Here is a 19,307-nt window from a genome sequence, read left to right as displayed (position 1 = left end):
AAAAATATCAGTTTTAAGAATAATAATTAAACCTTTCAGTCCATTAATGGTCATGTCTTTGAATTGACTACTGAATAAAACCATATATTCACACTAATTCAATCTATTTAAAATGTTATACAGGCATAAAATTATATTATTTCGGAAAACTTGAATTATTGAGATAATTCAAGGGTTCCAATCTCGGAGCATACTCAGGAACCTTATTCAAATTAAAAATAAATAATTAGTGATTCTTGAATTGAAATCTAGTCAGAATAATCTCTTAAATCCATCATTAATATTATGAAAGGCTAAATAAAATTATATTTAAATTAAAATATTAATATACTTCATAAAGTAATCTATTCAAAAATAATTGATTAATCTATTGACACCTCTAAATTCAAATAATTATTTGTAAGAAATTATTATTATGACAATAAATACTCTAAATATATATATATTTGGAACACCATCTATGTTTTAAATATACTTAACTATTACAAATTACAATTCGAATATTTTGGTCAATTATTTTTTCTTTTTTGAGTCATTTTACATCAGGATTATTAATATCGGCCATTTAATGGATTTAAAAGCCTAGTTTTATAAGAATATAAATCATTCTGATAAAGATCTATTCGAAATTTGTTCCTTTTATGTAGTAAAACTATGGGCCCCCAAGATTGGGTTTCCTTCAATTATGATGATGCATTGTATAAAGTCAGTGAAAACGCCTCATATGGACTATTTGATGTACAAGAATAGCCACTAGGGCCCTGTATCCTGTAAAATCACGACATGATCTCAAATTTTAAGCCCTAAGAGGAACTTGAATTTTCCTCGAGAAGTTTAAATGACTTTGTGGCATCATTTCTTGTAATATAAACTTTGCTTGGAGATTTGATTTTTAACATTTCACAATGTTTTCAGTCAATCCTATCGAGTTTTGTGTTTGTGCAGGAAGTTAAACAGACCTCAAACATAGAGCTCCATCTTATGGATTATTTTGAATCCCGTTGTTAACCTTTCACGACTTATTATTTAGTTATTACCATTTGGATGATCAGTTAAGGTAGTTTAACAATAAAAGAGAGCCAAAAAGTATAAAAAAAAAAGGCTTCCCCAAGAGTCTAAGTTATTATAAATAAATATTTGTTGATTATTTTCCACCAAAAATGTTTTCTTATTGACAAGAATTCCGGAATCAATAGACTGAATTTGGACAACCAAGTCCTATTGTACAGTTAAAAAAATTCACTATTCTACCTTTTTCTCATTTTATGACTCCATGCCTAACAAAAAGTTGATAAATGCTAGTACTTATTTGTAGAATTTCACTTATGATTTAAGTTTAAGGCATATATTAATGTATTATGTATTTTATTTTATCCATGAGCACGTGCTGTTTCTATAATCGAAACATTGATTAATGCAATTGTTATTATTGTATTTTTGACACATATAGGTTGTCCAGTAATCAGATCTTTATCAAACTAATAAATTGATTTGATTTATTTATAAGAAAATACAATTTATTTCAACTGAATCATTTTTAGGTTATTAATATAATCCTCTGTATTTACAGCTCTGGATGACACATTTAAAAATAAACATTGTTAAGTATAGGAATTTAAAATGTGGTCACAATTCTACTGTTTTAGTAGAATATAATTTAAATTATATTTTTATTTATTTCATTTGAAGTAGAGTTATGGTTCCCTAGTACCTCTTGTAGTTACGGGATTGGAAGATCCTTAAAGCAATTGAGAGAATTTTCTTTAATTCGATGTTAATCCCTCACATACTACTGTAAAAATACAGAGTTTATGTTTTGTTAATTCATTAACTTCTGGAAGAAAGAGCCATGGTCTCCCTCTTCACCTGATCTGAATTCTTTGAATCATTATTGGAGAGCGTGGATGTGGACAACCAGGGGCCCAGAAATGATTTTTAAAGTGGGAGAGAACCATAAAAGGTTTAAAAAGAAATGAATTGAATTTGAAATTTCTTTTAATACAATTTTTTACTATCTTTATTCTTGAAAAAAAAACCTTTTCAGTCTGAGACTTGCAGCTCTTGCATCTTATACTCAAACCAGCTCTCTAGGGGGACCACAAATTTATTTATCAAAGTATACACCGTTTTTTTCCATTAACTGTCTTGACAGTATGCCCCTATCTGTTAGTCATCCAATGAGTCATTGACTGCTTCACTTTCCAAAGCATCATCAATTATTGAAACATGTCGTAAAATCCAATCTTGTTTGGAAGTAATTGTCAACATAAATGGAAATTATATTGGAAATTAAACTATTTATCATAGTTTGTACTATTATTTCAAGTTTGTAATTATATTCTCAATTATTACTTCCTAAATTATCACTAATTAAAAATTGCCCCATTACTTTTCCGAGATATGTTTTTCTAGTTCTAATTGAAAGCATGTAAATTGAATAAGAAAAGGTAGCAATAATTCTAAACGAATCTAAAAATATAATTTTGGTTCCTATTTGTAATTTCCTACGTCAATTATATCAAAATTTCTAATGGTTCCAGAGAATCAAATTAATTATTCAAATGCTTATCAGATGAGAAAATATTATATACTTACCAACATAATGTAGAGAGCGCCATGTATTATTTAATCGATAGATCAAGGAACACTGATAGATCCCTAATGCTCACATTACTATTTATTTTAGGACCACAAAAAGGATATAAATATCAAATAATATGTCATTGAATCCTTCTTGTGACGATAAAATCGCTCTAATTTGGAATTATTTGTCATTTTATCAACTACAAGATCTTAAAAAAATTGTTCTTCAATACCTATCAGTTACATCATTCCAAGAAAAAGTCATGTTTGAAACAAATTGATTTTGAATCCTGGAGACAGTTTATCGAAAAAGGGAATAGAGAGAAAAGTATGGCACAAGATGAAGAATTGGAGAGAACACTTCTCAACTTATTTTATTCTGTTAGCTCTGACCAAAGCTACATGACTTGGACGGATCTTCTGAATTGTTTAATAGCTCATATACCCATGAAGAAAAGGAATGTAAGTGTAAAATACTTCAGTCTAATAAATTAATTGGTTTTTTTCACCTTACCCTAAAGATTATGCCTATTCATCACGGAGGAAGATACTTGAAGCAACACACTAGACACGAAATGATTAGAAAAATGATTTGCATAAAGAGTGGAAAGACTTGTGTTTACATAATCACAAGTAAACATGGCTGTACTGGACTGTATGACGAAAAATTTAGACTTCAAAAGAAGTATAAAATTGATATTGATAGTGATCCTGACTCGAATTTCTCAGCTGGAAGTACAGATCCTGGTTGGATAACGGATGCAATATGGATGGGATCCTCTAAGCATATTGTTTATTCCACTTCTTTAAGAACAATGCATTTTTTCGACGCATCCGCTTCTACTCATTACGAGGAGTATAGGGCATATGGAATAAAAAGTATTCCCACTTGTATGACATTTATAGAAAATGACGATGGGCCGGATAGTTATGACATTCTTTTCTTTGGGGATGACTCGGGTGGGCTCACAATTGTAAAGTTTCATCAACCTAAAAATGCTCTATTTTTCAAAGATGAAGTGAGCTCGGTTCAATGCATATTTTGGCCAGATAAGTGAACAAAATCTATGTAAACTATCAAACCAAACAATATGGTAGTTGGCATTATCTTTAACTTTCTAAGTCAGTAGAATATTTAATCAAGAGAGATCATTTCTGACTTTCTAATAAAATTTAATTCTTTTAAAAAAAACTAATTTCCAAAAATGTTTTTTTTTTGTTCACATATCTTCCAACCCAACGATTTTGTCAACGTCACTTATTATTCATCCATTCATAGTGAGGAAATAACTGGAATACGATACATTCCCTCATCTAAAACTATAATCACCATTAGTAAATGCAAAACTATATCCCTTCTCATTCAAAACTTGAATCATAAATTTGAACCATACATTTTCAAACTCAGTACAGGAGTATCTTGCTTCGATTATGCGGATGACTTATTGATCACAGGAAGTAATGACAAGTTGATCCGAGTTTGGAATGCACTCGTGACATCGAAGCCAAAACTCATTATATCTGGTCACAAATCCGCAATAAAAAGTTTAAAGATAATGTACAATTACTTGATTTCCTACTCAAAGGACGTCATACTCAAGGTCTGGGATATAGATTATGGGTATTGCTTACAATCTCTTCAACTCCTTTTCCCAGGAATGTGGAATCAAAAAACAACTGGGGATCAGCTTAACCTTTGTATATATCCCGAAACGTCCCAGTCTAATGTGTTTATGGTTACATGGTGGGATTATTTTACTTTTATTACCATTAAGGTTGACTATAGAGTCCAGATCGTATTCATGGACAAATTTAATATCCTTCTTTTTGTATAGACAAAGAATGAACCAAAGGAATCTCTTGACTCAGGTTTGAAAAGTCGGGAAGCAAGCATAGTTAAGAAGGTAAGGATAAATCAATTTTTAAAATATAATTAATTAATCCTCATATGGGGATTCTAGGAAGGCAAGACTGAAAACTGGGATGAAGAGTATGAGGACGTCAATACCTACCCCATGGACATAACTTTTTTTAGGTTTTTTGAGGAAAGAAAAAAGAGGCTGAACAAGGAGAACTCCATCAATGTCCTAAAAGTTAAAAAATATATCAACAACACACGGTAAAAATTTGTTTAGGGAATGCAACAGAGGTGTATGTAGACTCGAGTCATTGATCGTAAATGACTCGACTTGTCAAAGGGTTTGGGACTTGAGACTCGATTAGACAGTTATTCCAATCCTAACTTATATGTTCCATATCGCAGAGAAATAGTTATTTTGAATACTATAATTTTAGTGAGGTTTTACGTTTGTGAATTAGCTCTGACCTAGTTTATACGCAATTCACGATATTTTTCTTCTCAAGTAAAATTTTCAGAGATTAACTGTAAATAGTTATTAAATTCGAATGTTAAGCCGTAATTTTATCAAATTTCCATTAATTGTAAAAATAGAAATATTGTTACAAGGCCAGTGCTAAATAGGATATTATCATTAAGTTATTTAAGGTCAAAAAATAGGGTCAAAGTCAACCATACTTTCTTATAACAGAACTAAAAAAGAATTTAAAAAAGTTGGTTGCATTGCAAAATAGCTATTCAATGATATATTAAATGTATCCATCTGTTAAGTAGTTTAAGAACTACTTAACTTAATGGGTAAAAAATGAGCTGTCTAGTAAAATAAATAAATAAGTTTGACATTAAATATTTCAAGGTTGATGGCTTTGAAATTTTTACCATATGAAGATATAATCTTTTTTTTAAGTACAGTCATGTAATTCATAGTTTCATTTAGATATATAGTAAACAATAGATTTAATTGAAAACATATCCTTTTATAGACAAATATTATACTGTAAGGAAAAATTATAATGGCTTCAACAATATAAAAAGTTTAATTTTTTTAAAAGTACAAGACATAAAAACACTTTTTTTAAAAGTACATCAAAATTATGATTTCTAAAAAAGGTCATTTGAAAAATGGGGATTCGAAACTATGCATTTAAAAACAAGATTGGAAATTAATTTTCCAAATTAAATTAATTCGAAATTAAATTCAAATTTAAAAATAGGTAAGAAAAAGGCCCTCACGTTTATCTTTCCTCACTGTAAAACAGGCTCTGCATTTGGAGGAGAAAGGAATACGTCAAATTTTATTTGTGACTCGGACTTTCTAAGACTTAAGCCTCAAGAATGAGGCCCTGATTATCACCTCTGTTTAGATGGATTTCCCACTGCCACAGTTTTTTGCGATTTTATTCATCTTGTTAGTGATAATAATTATTTTTAGAGACTTTTTTATATTGAATACCAAGTAGGACATAGTGCAGATAAGTGAAGTTGTGTTACTTAAAAGGTCATTGACTTTCAACTTTAACTCTTCATCGGATTTTACACGCTACATCTCGTTTTCAATTTTTACTTTTTTAGGGGCAGACGCGATATCTCGTCATAGATAGAAAAAATTTGTTAATATAAAGTAGCGATACATTGAGTGAGTTTAGGCTGGGATTAGAGTACTCAGAAGGATAAACAGTTGGAATAGATTGAATTGAAAATAATGAGTCCTTTATTTGTCAAATTGATAAATTAGATTAGGCCGGGACAATGAAGCGGAAGGGAGTTCATAAACTTCAGGTACTCTTTAATCGATGTGAATACATGATTGTGAGGACTTCAACCGGGAAGGACAAAGTGGATTCATGGATCTCAGAGGATTGATACATTCACTGATCCAATTCAATTTCCTTATGATTTTTCTTTTGTAGTAGCTTGAGGATGATTGATGATCCCCCGACCCCCTTTCTAAAAATCCAAATATCGACAGCTGATAATCTAGATAAAAGGGTTAAATATAAAGAAGCCCTTAAAAAAGACACAACGAAAAGTAGGAAGAAAATTATATAAGATTGTGGCAGTAACTACATACACTTTGTCTGACGTTCTTACTCACTCCATTTCAGAATGAAGGAATTGGCTAAGAATAACATGCCTTTCATGGCTCTGGAGGTCCACGACATTAATGATCATGGGAACATTATTTGAGAAAGGGGCATATTCTCATTCATTCAGAGCAATCCTTTGGAGGCGTAGGAAATTGCATTTCTCATCGTCACAATGAAATAATTAGGTTGATCAGATTTGATTTTAAACGCCAGACGGAGGGCAAATAAATTAATAATTAAATTAAATTTTAATATTCTAGAGTCTCTCAACTCATCCCAGGAATTTGAAAACAAGGCCTACAATTGACCGATAAATATTATATGAATTTTTCTTCGTTTAAGAGATTTTTGTGTGTGCTAGTTCCCCACATTATTATCATATCAAGTCTTAACCTGTAAATAATAAATAAATGCTTTCTTTTCATTCTGTTTCACAACTTTGTTTTATTATTAATAAATGTAGTAGTAATTGTAATATATAATAGTTCTAACTTAAATATCTCACGATTAAAAAAATGCATTAAAATAAATAGGACATTCTTTTACAACTATAAAAAAATCAATTAGAAAAAAATAAATAAATAAAATTGCGTCCAATTTCTACTTTTCATTTTTCTTTCTTTGTATCATTATTCAAATTGAAGAAATTGGCCTTTTCCTTTGATACAAAAAGACATTAATTACGTAATTATAATAGTAGTAAGTAATAATTAATAACTTTGATCAAATGAGGGGGAGGGGCTGTTTGTCCTTGTCGTGTTCATGGAGCGTTTTTCTAATCTGTAAAGGAATTGTTGGCAAAGGGTCATCATAATATTATTTATAATATATAAACACGCTCTGGATTAATAAATACCTGACAGCTTCATTTGTAATGAACAGGTAAGAGACATAAGAGGAGGATATTTGGAAAGGAAGAGAGATGGGGAGAGGGTAAGACAAATGCAACTCTGAATTGTTTTATTAATTATATGTAGATATATTAACAACAATGATAAATAACTTTTCTTTAAATGAGATTTCTTATATTATCCTTTTTTGTTTTCTCATTCCTGAGAGCTAATATTATTATTATCATCAAAAACGTTGACTTGTAAGCTGTACTATTTATTTGTTGTAAAAAAATTGTCACAAAGTTTATCATCTTGAGAAATAAATGTATTGATAATAACGATATTAAACAAGTAGAATGGTATTGGTGGTTTGTATATAATATTTTAGTTTCGTTTACCGTAAAAAAAAAAAAAGACATGATGATAGAGTTCTAAGGTATTGAAATTACGGATCACCTTGCATAACATTATGCACTTGTTCCAATTTATACACAAGTCTTTGTTTGCACGCAAATTTATCTTCGTCAAGAGTTAATATTAATTGTTCATTATATTTAACAGCATAGGAATATAACTCATGAAGAGCAGAGTTGAGATTAAACTCGTTGGCGTGAAGTCGGCTCTCTTCTGCGAGCATGGCGTTCATATCTTGATCACTAATAACTGGCATAGCTTTAATATCACTATAATATCGATCCACCCAATCTTTGTAAACCGGAATGTCTTTGGCATAGAGGAGTTTAGAACTTGGAGAGTCTTTGCCTAAAACATGATCCGAAGTTGAGCAAGCATCCATAAAAGTTTGCGCCGTGACTGAAAGACAACTGTCCACGATGTTTGACTTCCCAATGTCAAAAACGAAATCGGGATTTTTAATTAAATTTACCCAAAAGCGAAGTGGCAATGAATTGCTCTTCCATGTGTGCACTACATCAATATCATTGATTCCATGAGCTAATGCCTGATCGTCTAAAAAGTCGAACATATACTTAATAGCCAAGGGCAAGGCGGAGCCTCGATGTGCTGTACTAAATATGGTTTCGAATAAATCGTCTACAAATTTCTGGAGAGTGCCTTTCGTAGACAAAAGTCGTGTCAAATAGATTTCAGACACCATTTTATTATGTCGATTGTCGCCATCCTTGTCATCGCCCCAATCATGACGAACTAGATGCCACATTTTTAATCCGTTTGAATCGTAGTCTGGATTCAAGGGGCTAGTTGCTCTACTAATTGGCGGAGAAGTTCCATTACCAGCTCCGCTTTTGGCCAAATTTAGAGTTTCGTATTTATGATACAAATGACGATCACTTTTATCGGACATTGTGGATATGTTATACATAGAACTCTGTTTGGGAACTAGAGTAAGGAGAGCTCCCTCAGGGACACGATAATGATTCAAAGTGTTAATTCGCTTCCAATCTCCTTCAGTCTTGGTCGTTGAGTCCTCATCATACAAAATCAGCCTCCCTGAGGTTCCTGTTCTCCATTCCAAGTCGAGATCCTCTCTTTTGGGTCTTTGAGAATAGGGGAATGCCCTGTAAATCGTATCGAGGGCCTTATCCTTAACTTGACTAATACAATCACAATTTAAAACTCTGACTGATATATCCATACTCTCCCCTTGGGGGTCTAATCCGGACATATAAATTGTTTGAGGACTCATTGAGACATACACAGTCATTTGATTATAATCAATCTGTTGACGAATTAGTTTTTCTTCACTAAGGGAGTAACGAGCCTCATGGGTAATCATATCAAGAGGACCTTTATCTACCTGATGCTTAATTGCACAGTATAACATATATAAAGGATCTCCCGCGCATTCATGCAGAAATTTGTATAACAGGAACGTGAACCAGGAAGAGAGCATCTTTTCAGCAACCGACTCAGTGCGCCTTAGTAATAGTTTTGGATGAGACTTGCCTTCAATACACTTTTCAATCAAGTCACTAAGTAGAGTCTTCAAAATATCAGTGCAATATTCCATACGACTTTGCAAAGTTACCATGATCAAAGAGGCTACATTAACTCTATCCCTCATGGAAAAATATCGATTAGATTCAAGAGTCCTTATGAATAAAACTAAAAAGGTCTTGTTCATTATCAGTTGACCAAACATTCGCAAGCCCTTTTCTTTTCTTTGCAACTCAGGGCGATCCCATTGCAGAACTGGGTGATCTTGAACAGATGGAAATAATATGCGAACGCAGTATGTCCTGTAATTCAAGAAAGGTATTCCACCCTGTTGCAATTCTGTCCCTAACTCCGTAATCTCTGTTTGTAATTCAGTAAAAGCTTCCTTACACTCGGCAGCCACCCTCAATTCAAGAACATCCATTTGTTCTTGCATATTCTTTAGAACTCGAGTACTTTCAGATGATTTGCGACGATACAGAATGAGAATGGCAATCACAATTAGCAAAAGTATACAGGCACCTAAAATAACACCAGCTAAGACAGGCTTCGGTAAATGTGCATCATTTCCACTTGAATAACTTAGACGACCAATTCGATACTCCAAATTATCCCCTATCATGACAATGACTTCAGGCAAATCATTAGGCATATCAGTCAAAGGTTCAGGCTGTGTTTCAGGAGGTTTACAAGTGAGTTGATACAACGAAAGTGATGTCACGTTACAAAACTTTTTACCAATCCGTACTTTCATATCAGACTCTTTGGAAGCTCGGTTCAAATTTTTTCCATTTAGTGTTAAATAGTCAGATTTGTAATATTTGATACCATCTTCTTCATCAAACTTATTAAACTCTGGGTCAGGATAAAGAAGAAGGTAAGAATTCAAAACATTTGAGAGATTCTGCACTCGAGCTACATTATCCATCACAAATCCAAAGTTAAGATCGATAGGCTCTGGTTGATCTATATTTCTCCAGGGTTTTGATACTAAGGAATCAACTCTTGGACTAAGGCAAAACATTTTCTTATTATCGACAACATTACAAGGATTTGATTTATAGCGCATTCCTTGATAATGCACGTAGAATATAGGCTCTTGAATATAATTGAAGTTTTGTCCTTCGACTGTTACATTTATTCCTCCGGAAACGATTCCTTTGGGAACTTTTTGCACTCCACCCCCAAGTGACCCAGAATATGCCGAATCAACAATAGGATCTTCCACATATTCATATTTTCGATTTTCCAACTCACGTGTGCCTTTGTCAAATATCATTTTCACAGGTTCTTTTGAAAGTGACTTGGAAGCTGAAGTGATACAGATGGCCTTGTCTGGTCGAGTCTCTACTATTTCACAAGGCGAATCTCCAATGAAAGCCTCTATATGTGAGCCAGCATTCATATATTTTCCTATTATCTTGATTCGAGTCCCTCCTGACTGAGGACCTCTACGAGGTCGAATAGCTGTTAATCTAGGATCTATGAATTCATAGTCCTTGCTACTCTCTCCTCTAAAGTCTGCTACTTTAACAATCACAGGTCCATTCCTTTTTTTTCCTCGTTCCAGGGCCATCAACCTTGCATACAATTTTTTCCGTTCTTTGATATAAATGTTCATAGGGATCACACTGTATTCCGGCAACCGTAATGCCACCATAGATATCATTAAATTGTTTTCCAAGATTTATACCGTGAATTGTAATGTTAGTTCCTCCTTCCCATGGACCTGTAGTCGGATGAAAATCCAAGACCTGTAAAAAGTTTAAAAAGTACAGTCATAATCAAATCCCACTAATTATTTTTGATTTTTTATAAAAAAGAATCATGAATATATCTTAAACCAGGGAATTACCATAGGATTTGGGCACGTTTTTTCACGATCCAACCAAGATGTAGCATCCTTTCCACACTTGTCCTTGACTTCACACTTCCCAGAGGACTGACACCATCCACATTCAAACTTTTCATCCAATGACAAACACATTCCACAATTTTCCGCCATTTCTTTGCAACGATAAATCAAAACATGGATGTTATCCGGATTGTCCAGAGGCTTTGAACCTCCCCCAAATAACAGCAAATGAGGCAGTAATGTTAGGAGCACGAGAAGTATAAGAAAATTCCATATCATCACAGTAAATAATATCTCCTAGCATTTGAGCATTGACACTAGTAACTCTTCCTTCAATATTGAATTGGCATACAAAGCGAGTATTACTTATAAAATTGGCTATATTATATATTTTGACACGAATAGCTTTACTAATTCCAGCTGAGACAAGAATTTCAGAACTTCCATCATCATTAGTAACATTTATTAAAGGACAAAAACCCGGCCCCGATCGAATTGATGGACCAACACGCTTTACTCCTGTTACAAGAATATCGTTCCGGCAGTATTCAGCCGTGTCGTGAGTACAACGATGAGCATCAACACACCAATCACATGGAAAATTAGAAGAGACGCACGAACTGCATGTATCAAAGGTGTTACAGTCAAAGAATGTGAAATTAGTTGACACAAAATCTGGGCCTTCTGACATTCTGACAGAGAGAACGGAAGTAAAATGATGCTCATTAGCTGGAATAAGAGGTAGAAGGTCATTACGGGGAGTTGTGCATGTAACCCCGTTTGAAGTTAGTGTTGCATTAGTGATAAGTGTTTTCCCCAAGGCAGCAAAAACACAAAGAAATTGACCCGAGAGAGATGGAAGATTATCTATGCTTAGAGTAAGAGTTCTTGCAGTTGTTCGCTGAAGCTCGTTAGGTTGAACTTGAGTTATAGTGGTACAGCGACCACTTTTGTATGAAATCCAATACAAGGGATCCATGGCAGCATCTCTGCAGTCTCCTCTTAGAGAACACTTGTTCTCTAATGAACACCACCCACAGTATGGATCTTTTGCTCCCAAACACTCTCCACAAGTTGTATAAACGGAACAATCTTGAACTCGAACTTTTGAAACTTGTTTTTCAGTCATGACATAAATATGATCGCGTTTTAAGTCAAAAACTATATCAGAGTTGACTTTTGATTCTTCTGAGATTTGAATACTCGAGTATTCCAAGCCAGAGTTTGCAGAAGAAACGACCACTTTCTTAAGGTAGCCATCTCCTGTGCCAATGAATGCAACAGTAAAATCACCGGTAGATGTAGCAGTTACAGCAGTTAGTAGAGAATTGTCAAAGGTGAGAACAGGCTCAGCAATGACTGGTAGTTCACCGCCGAGAGGAGTATTAACGTCTAAACCACAGAAGTCTTCACGAATTTGTGACAATCGAGTATTGATACACTTTAAGCTCGTAGAAATGAAATCAAGTCCTCTGAATCCTGTTCCACTAAAACAACGTTGAATATTTTGCATAAATTTTCTTCGAACAGATTTCAAAGCATAAACGCATAGAGCAGAGTTTTTTGAAGGCTTAGAAGAGATTTCTCCTTCCGATGAGTCACTTTCAGAAAACACAGCAAAAAGAACGTCATCTTGAGCTGTAATACCTAAATTAGATGCGAGATCAGATCCTGGTTTCCCTACATAAGCGGCCTGTGCAAGGTTATAATTTTTTGATGGATCTGAGCTAATACACTCAATTGGAATTTCTGTATAAGAATAATAATCTGGATCGTCGTGACAAACTCTAACCAATCGAGAATGAAATGGTGAAGCTCCAGTGCGTTTCATTTGAGTAGTAAGGAAGTAGGAAAACCCTTCAGAACTAAATCCATAGATATAATTGATGGGATAAGTTTGTCTAGCTAAGGAGTTGACAAGCATGCGGGTTCCCGTTGTCACGGCCGTTTCCGCAATTTGAAAGAGTTTGTCTCCATCAAGACTTCTACTTGCGATAGCGGGTAAATCTGTTCTAAAGGGCCCATTCACAGTAAATGAAACTCCTACATATAGCACACGAGATATAGGGGGATCCGGAGGTCCTGGTGCAATAAAAGCAACTGTGGACGCAGTCGCATTATTGGCAACCACCGACTCTGGTACTTCTCTTTCCACATGCGAGATGTTTCTCAGACTCCTCACACTACAGGCCCCTTGGAATAAGGAGCCACAGGACACGAGGCGGGATTCAGCGTAGTCAATCACCAAGGCCTTGTTAACATTGTCTGTGAGCCGAGTTGCAAAGGCGCATTTAGGGAGGACGGAGCATTGAGGGGTATCCTCTTGAGGGCCCGTAACAACTGTCACAGGACGGGAGAGATCCGGATTCAGCTGATAGAGCCGATTCACGGCTCCTACGTACACACGACCCGTTACTTTGTCCACCACTAAATGGTTGAAGGCAGGACCTTCACTCCCCTCCAATCCACTCCCTTCATCCTGGAAACGAGCCACTACATCCTGGGCCTTCAAGTTACAAGGGCTACACAGGAACAAAATCCAAACCAGGAGCAAAGAGTTCCTCCAAATATCACTGCACATTTCCAGTCCCTTCCCACTTCCACGTTCCCAGTGGCCTCCCTCGCAGAGTCAGACCCTCATAGGATCACAAGGCTCACTTTCTTCTTCTAAACAATCACAAACGCCTTGGATCCATCGTCTGGATCCTTCACATTCTTTCTCTTTCTGTTCCAGCCTTGATATTTTATATTTCTCCCTTTAGACTCCACTTCTCCACCTTCTTAGTTACTCCAATGGCAATTCCGTTCAGAATTCCTCGAGTCTTTTTTTTCTTTTCTTCCTCTTCTTCTTCTTTTCTTTTCTTTCTTTCTTTCTTTCTTTCTTTCCTTCCTTCTTTCTCTCAGCTTGATTTACTTTTTTTTATAATTGGAGTCTCACTCCAGGGAACACTCAAACGAATATGGAACCCCCTCTTTTTTTGTGCTTGACGGAAGTGCAAAATAATTTTATAATATTAATAAACTAAATGCTCAAACTTTAATAAAATAACTTTTTGTTTTTTTTAATAGAAAAAAAAATTAAACAATTATCATTTCAATGACAAATGTATTTTTAACTGAACCCGATTTTTATAATGAAACACATATATTATGTACAATCCACAATATGACTCTTGGTCCATTTCTGCAAATGAGCGAGATCTAATCAATTTTCCATCTAACTGACATGGGTTCGAAAATCGTCATGCTGTAACTAATTAACACCTACTTACCACTTTTTTCAATCAAATGGTATAAAAATTTCTAAATATCTAAAGCTAAAAATTTTTCCCCTGAACCAAATAAAAAATAGAAAAGTGTTTCAAAAAATTATTCAATTACAATTTGTTTTTATTGAATTGTGAATTAGCTCCATTTTATTTACTCTGTTAAAGTGTACTGTTGACATATGTTTCATTATAAAATTGGGTCAAATTAAAAATACATCTTCTATGTCAATGAAATGATAATTTTTAATAGTTACATTTTCTATAAAAAAAATCTTTGAAATGGGTGGGATATGAGGTGTTTAAGTTCCAATGTACTTAGATTAATTTACTTTATTAATCTAAAAAAACTATTTTGCACTTCAGTCAAAATAAGCGCACGCTAGAAGAAGATATCTTTTCATAGTCATTTCGTTTTAGTGTTCCCTGCTCACTCCCTCTTTAGTCCTCTTCTTTTTTTCTTTTTTTTCTCTCGATCCTCCCTTCTTGGTCGAATATTGTTTTTCCTTGAGATTCCCTTTCTATCCCTGTCTCTTCCTTCTTTATTCTCTCTTTCTCTAGATTGCCCTCTCGTCTCAACTCACTAAAGGGAATCAATAAATACACCCTTTTTTCATTCCTCTTCTTTTTTATTTATATTTTTCCTTTCTTGACTAAGTCGTTCTCCCTCCTTCCTCTTAGCTTAATCAGGATGCCTCAATGAACATCTATTTCTTAATTTGTCGAAGGCGCCCCTCCCACCCATCCTTATCATAAGGCTATTAACTATCCATCACTAGTATTTACATTATTATTCTTATTTATTACTCTTCACAATCTCCTAACCCAGCGAATAATAATATTTGATGCTTTGCCCATTTAATTGTACATGTCAAAAATGTGTATTCAACTTCAGAGGAGTTATTCCAAATGACTTGTTACTTTCCACTTGTACTAATATCATGATAATAATGACAAACCGGCATTTCCTTACATGAGAAAGGCCGTTTTATATGTTAATGATATCACAGATGCTTATAAGTATTATTACTGATTTGCTCAGAGATACAAATTATTATATGCCTCGGAATGCAGTTTCCTCTTAGAAACATATGAGTCATGCTTTTTAACGAAATATATTACTAATATTGTCTTAACCTCGTGATAAATCAAAGATGAGGATTTCATCTTTTTTTAAAAGAAGAAAATGTCATTAGTTCAAAAATTGATGGATAGCTTTAAAAGAGTGATTTTTCTTTTGAATATCTTCCTCAGTAAATAATTGATTATTAAGGAATGATGAGTTCCATGTGTGCATCGAATAAATTGTTATATATATATTTTTAAAGTCTTGTGTATTTCGAAATAAGTTAAATTAACAATTTCCCCATAAAATTGCTACAATTAAACTGGATTTATAAGTTTCTCAATATATGTCTTATTGAGGTCCATAAACAATAGTTGGACTCTTTACAATTTCCTTTAAATAACTAATAAAAAAATCAAATAATTTTATGTTAGAGCTGACTCGATATTATATTATTCATGGTCCATCTTGTAAAAATATTTTGTTACTAATAAATGTCAAAATACATTTATCAAATGATCAATCGATGAGGAACAGAGATGAAACTAATGGGGTTACTAATTATATTCATTCGTATATTTACTAATCAATTTTGTATAATTTTTAGAGTAATTTCTGAAGTACGATATCACATTATAGTTTTGCAATTTTCATTTTTTTAAATTAAATAGTCGTTACAAGAAAAAAATATTCAGGGGGAACCCCTTGCATAGGCCTTTAGATCGAATATTTGATTCCATTACGTAGCAGCTGAAGCGTTAATACTAATCGTATTAAGTTAGGCATTCAAATAAATATTTTTAGTATTTCTTCCATTTTTTATTCATTTTGGAGGTTTGATGCCATTTTTGAGAATGATAAAATATACTTAAATAGGGGTTTCTATAGTTGATTAACTAATATACCGTTCTTTGAAAAAACTATGCAAACAATACATTTATTATATGAAGTTATTTGAACCTAGAGTTTTTCAGAATGTTTGTTAATCAAAAAAAGTTTCTCGTCAGAGAGAACAACAACTCTTTACAAGGAATTAAACCCCGTAAAATTATATGTAAATTTCAAATATGACAGCATATTTCATGCGGTATCAGAAACAATGTGGATGTGAAAATGTTTTTCTTAAGTGTTTTATTGAGGAATTAGTAATTCTTCAGGTTTTCATTTTTAGAGGAACATAAGTCAACAAATTAAATAACGTGCAAGTGGAGAGGTACATGTTACAAGGGTCGATGTATTATTAATTAAAATGATCAAGATCAATAAGTAAAGTATGATATTGGCTCAGATTATTTAAAATATATTTCAGATATATAGACTGACAATTTTCATTCAAAATATCCACCATTGGCATTGATTACAAACTTCAATCTAGGATGAAACTTCGAGTAGCTGGTCGTGATGAGGCTAGCTCTAGATTAGATTATGCTTTGGAGACGGTTGATTTGAACATAACTTTGGACATGAAATTAACCATAGAGATTTTACCTGTTGATTAGTCCAAAGAAAGAAAAGTCTAGAGGAGACAGATTTAGTAATCAGTCTGGTCAATAATCCATATGAAAGAAAACTAAAGTAGTACCCTAGATGTAATTTTGGGGCTTGTGGACTTTAGCACTATCTTATTGCCAAATTTGAGGCCTCATCAGCCATTACAAGCTCACCCGTCCTCACAGTATTGTCCTTGGTTTCCTTGTGGACATTATTCGTACCCCTCTTAATAGCTGAGGCCGCAGTGTTTCGGAAAAGCTCAACTCGTTTGCCGTCACTCATTTATATACAAGAAAAAATAAAGCAAACATCGTAAAAATCATTTTACAACAGATTTGATACGAAAAAACGAATAACAAATTCGTAATCAACGCCTCAGCCGCTGCCTAATAAAAATAGTTATTAAAGATAAAATGTTTGTCTTGGTGATTTGTGTAATTTAACATTTTGGTAGATAGAATTTACTAGCAATTTTGACCCCATTTACATTTTATTAATAAATATTCATTTAATTTGTCTTAATTAATGCCACATAATTCAAATGTTTTGTTTTTTTCCAAGACTAGCTATCTTAAATTTTATTTAATTTGGAAAAATATTACAATCCATTTGGTAAGCTAAACTAATACATCGAATCTAGCAATTGTAATAGAAGCATATATTTTGTAGTTTCGACACAATTCAACTTTCCTTTGATTTTTATTTTTTTTTGTATTTTATAAACGGTTCAAAAAAGAACACCAAAATTATTTTCTTTTCCATAATTTCAGGATTTTTTTTTGTATAAAATATGGAACTTAAGAACAAAGTTTTAAAACAGATATCAATTATGTTACATGCTCAGTATAAATAAATAAACATATGTTAGTAGAGTTAAGATTTAGTTATATTACTCTTATTTTTGGGACCGACATGTGTGACTAGACTGGATGTTTTTCAAGCCTTATTGGACAGGAAACCTACTTTGGTTCCGACATTCATGGGGATCTCCAGATTCTCATAATTTTACATAAACAAATCTTGGAATTTTTTTTCGTAGAATCAAAGGAGATCTATTGAGGATCCTGTTCTAGACCCAGGGCTGATTTTAAGGACAACATACTGTTCCGGTCCTTCTCTCGATTGGGAGACCGCGCTGCCTAGATTATCTATATACTAAGAAGAAAATTATTTATTTTCTAAAAAAAAGGGCATAAAAATCATAGGAAAAGTTGATCTTTCTTTTAAAGGTTGTGTGAAAAATATATAAATACCATTTATTAAAAAGGGGAGTAGTCCTCCCCCCTCCCAAAAGGAGAAATTAAAAAAAAAACAAGCCCCCTAAAATAAAATCCTGCGTGCGCACCTGCATTAGTATAAACAGTGTAAAAAATTTTGGTTTAAAAAAAATTAGGTATTTCAATCTATTAATGATCATGTCTTTGATTTATCTCCTAAATCAAACCTGACATTCACACTAATTAAATCTATTTAAAATGTTATGAAGGCATACATTATATCATTTGGGAAAACGTGTCAGGGAGAAGATTCAAAGGACCAAAGTTCAGAGCATACTCGCGAATCTTATTCAATTTAAGAATAAATAATTCTTAAATTAAATTATAGTCTGAACAATCTCCCAAATCCATCATTAATATTTTGAAAGTCAAAAAAAATTATATTGAAATTTAAAAATTGGAATAAAATGTTAATACACTTCATAAAGTGATCTTTCAAAAATACTTTATTAATCTATTGACATCTTCGAAATTGATATACCTAATTATGGTAAAAAATTATTATATTACAATTACTGATGAGACGATAAGTCGGAATCGGCGTTGGTACTGGGGAAAAAAATAATGTTCAATTTATGATTCTGATTTCTTATGCCTTCTTATTTATTACTGGTATTTAACTATTTATTACTCTTCTAAGTTATGGAAAAAACATTATAAAATATATCCTTCATGATACGAAAACAACCATATGAATTTATGAGTTGAGTATTATACTTTTATGAAATCCTATAAATTTAAAATATTTTATGTATCTGTGTGTGATCTACGTCCCACTTAGAAAACAATGATAAAAACGCATTTATTTAAAAAACTGAGACAGATACAGACTTTAAACATTATAAAAATTGTTCAGAATTCTGAGTTACGTATGTATGTCTATGTTTCATTCTGACCAGACCAAATTCCTGGGCTCTGGAGGGCAAGTTTTTTTATTAATTGATTTTTTTCATAAAACAAGATCGATTTCCAGAGTCTCAAAGTTTTTTTTAATGTAGATTTGAAAATGCACCAAAAAAACTGGGAAGAAAAGAATTAAACGTGAACAAACGTGTTCATAACCCATGTGGTCGG

The 19,307-nt window shown here is 33.0% G+C and overlaps 2 protein-coding genes across 3 annotated transcripts; one reads left to right on the top strand and one right to left on the bottom strand.

Annotated features, from left to right (window-relative positions):
* Positions 1-2,672: 2,672 nt before the first annotated feature.
* LOC121121120 (uncharacterized) lies at positions 2,673-6,952 on the top strand. 2 transcript variants are annotated; one of them, XR_011779013.1, is made up of 6 exons: positions 2,673-3,045; positions 3,105-4,358; positions 4,419-4,487; positions 4,545-4,702; positions 6,547-6,713; positions 6,789-6,926. XR_011779013.1 is itself a non-coding variant. In XM_040716008.2 (5 exons), exons 2-5 carry the CDS (start codon positions 3,789-3,791, stop codon positions 6,626-6,628), a joined length of 879 nt encoding a protein of 292 aa, XP_040571942.1. In that variant the 5' UTR covers positions 2,673-3,045; positions 3,105-3,788; the 3' UTR covers positions 6,629-6,952. The 2 variants fall into 2 exon arrangements, 1 of the variants encoding a protein (XP_040571942.1); XM_040716008.2 differs by having other exon boundaries at positions 6,547-6,952.
* Positions 6,943-13,997, bottom strand: LOC121132123 (plexin-A2). The gene is given in 4 exon segments (XM_040727566.2): positions 6,943-10,836; positions 10,838-11,032; positions 11,134-11,346; positions 11,348-13,997. Coding segments are annotated over 4 exon segments (5,805 nt in total). The 5' UTR covers positions 13,715-13,997; the 3' UTR covers positions 6,943-7,806.
* Between the last annotated feature and the right edge of the window lie 5,310 nt (positions 13,998-19,307).

The sequence above is a fragment of the Lepeophtheirus salmonis genome, chromosome 1, assembly GCF_016086655.4.
Source record: "Lepeophtheirus salmonis chromosome 1, UVic_Lsal_1.4, whole genome shotgun sequence".
Classification (NCBI taxonomy): Eukaryota; Metazoa; Arthropoda; class Copepoda; order Siphonostomatoida; family Caligidae; genus Lepeophtheirus; species Lepeophtheirus salmonis.
This window is presented reverse-complemented; position numbering and strand designations above follow the sequence as displayed.